The 1833-nt window shown below is 31.2% G+C and overlaps 1 protein-coding gene across 3 annotated transcripts in view; it reads left to right on the forward strand.

Annotated features, from left to right (window-relative positions):
• Window positions 1-1256: 1256 nt before the first annotated feature.
• The window catches only part of LOC137620511 (voltage-dependent calcium channel subunit alpha-2/delta-3-like), a 263284-nt gene continuing 262707 nt past the window's right edge, over window positions 1257-1833 (forward strand). For all 3 annotated transcript variants that reach the window (XM_068350700.1, XM_068350701.1, XM_068350702.1), the window contains exon 1: window positions 1257-1490. In XM_068350700.1, coding sequence (XP_068206801.1) covers window positions 1259-1490 — 232 coding nt within the window. In that variant the 5' untranslated portion in view covers window positions 1257-1258. The remainder of the gene's footprint in view (window positions 1491-1833) is intronic.

The raw sequence follows: 1833 nt of genomic DNA on the forward strand, positions 1-1833 counted from the left end.
TTATTATTATTATTATTATTATTATTACGGGAGTGGACCCTCTCTGAGATAAGTAATATTATTATTATTATTATTATTATTATTATTATTATTATTATTATTATCATTATTATTTTGGGCGCAGACCCGCTATCGAGCAAGTTATATTATTATTATTATTATTATTATTATTATTATTATTATTATTATTGTTATTATTATTATTATTATTATTATTATTATTATTATTATTATTATTATTATTATTATTGTTACTTTTATCATTATTATCAATTGCTAAGCTGCAACCTTAGTTGGAAAAGAAGGATGCTATAAGCCCAAAGTTTCCCTAAGTGTACTCTCCATTTCTTATTTTATTATAAAGAATTTAATCTAGGAAGAAAGGATATGTGTCAATACGTGATATGAAAACTGTGATTTTGAATGACTCTTCCATTGAAATTTGTTGTTTAGCGGAATTAGAGAGTTGACGTTCTATGAACCCGCTGCTTTTACTATTATTTTTTTTTCTGTAAAAAGTCACTTTCTCAATTAAAATATCTCTTTAAGAAAACGTCTGTTTCTCAGCGAATACGTAATTTTCTCTTGACTGTAAAAGAGTCACTTTATGAAAATGTCACTTTAAGAAAACGTCTGTTTCTCATCGAATACGTAATTTTCTCTTGACTGTAAAAAGTAACTTTCTCTATGAAAAGGTTACTTTACAAAAAAAAGTCTATTTTTCATTGAAAACGTAACTTTCTCTTAATTGTAAAAAGACACTTTTTTCTATGAAAATGTCCCTTTCCAAATCCCCAGTTTCTCTTTAAAAACGTAACTTTCTTCTGACTCTGAAAAGTCACTTTCTCAATTAAAATGTGTCTTATGAAAAGATCTATTTCTCATTGAAAGCTTAACTTTCTCTTTACTGTATAAAGCCACTTTCTCAATTAAGATGCTACTTTATGAAAAGATATGTTTCTCTTTGAAAACGAACTTTCCTTTTACTGTAAAAAGTCACTTTCTCTATGAAAATGTCCCTTTAAGAAAACGTCAATTTCTCTTTGAAAACATTCCTTTATCAATTCAAACGTTTTTCTTCCTCTCACTCTCCCCAGCACATAATAAGCATGAAAATTCACCTTTTAGAAAACGTCACTGTCTCATCGCTAACGTTGTTTTTCTTTGAAAACGTTATATGTAATCGCTAACGTTTCTTCTCTTTGAAAAAGTCACTTTTTCATCGCTAACGTTTTTCCTCTTCTCTCCCCAGCGCATAATGAACGTGGCCGAAGAGGCGTCTCTGGACCAGTTTACCGACGACGACGAGGTGGACTATTACAACGCCAAGAGACTGAACGACTACTACAGCGAAGACGACAAGAAACGGCCCGGTCAGCTCAAGGAAGGTTTCAGGGAGCTCAAACTCGTACCCAACTCGCATTTTGATGACATACCCGTCAATGAGAACTTCTCGTCCGTCCACGTGCCCACTAATGTCTACGATAAGGGTGAGTAGTAATCTATACTCTTCTCTGTTATCTGTTTCGTAGAGGCTTTTGGAAAATGAAGTAAGCTGGTTTGATAACTGCCCAGTCTCATTCAAAATTTTCTAAATAATTTGATAGGGATTGTGTAATCATTGTGACAGGTTTTTTTTTTCTTTTTTTTATATTTAATTAGAAAAATATACATTAATAGGGTGAGTAGTAATCCATGCTATCTTTATTATCTGTTTTGTAGAGGCTTTTCGAAAATGAAGTAGACTAGTTTGATAACTCTGTCCAACCCAATTCAAAATTTACTAGACAATTTGATAGGGATTATCTAATCATTGTGATAGTTTTTTGTCTT

Source organism: Palaemon carinicauda, chromosome 27 (assembly GCF_036898095.1).
Source record: "Palaemon carinicauda isolate YSFRI2023 chromosome 27, ASM3689809v2, whole genome shotgun sequence".
Classification (NCBI taxonomy): Eukaryota; Metazoa; Arthropoda; class Malacostraca; order Decapoda; family Palaemonidae; genus Palaemon; species Palaemon carinicauda.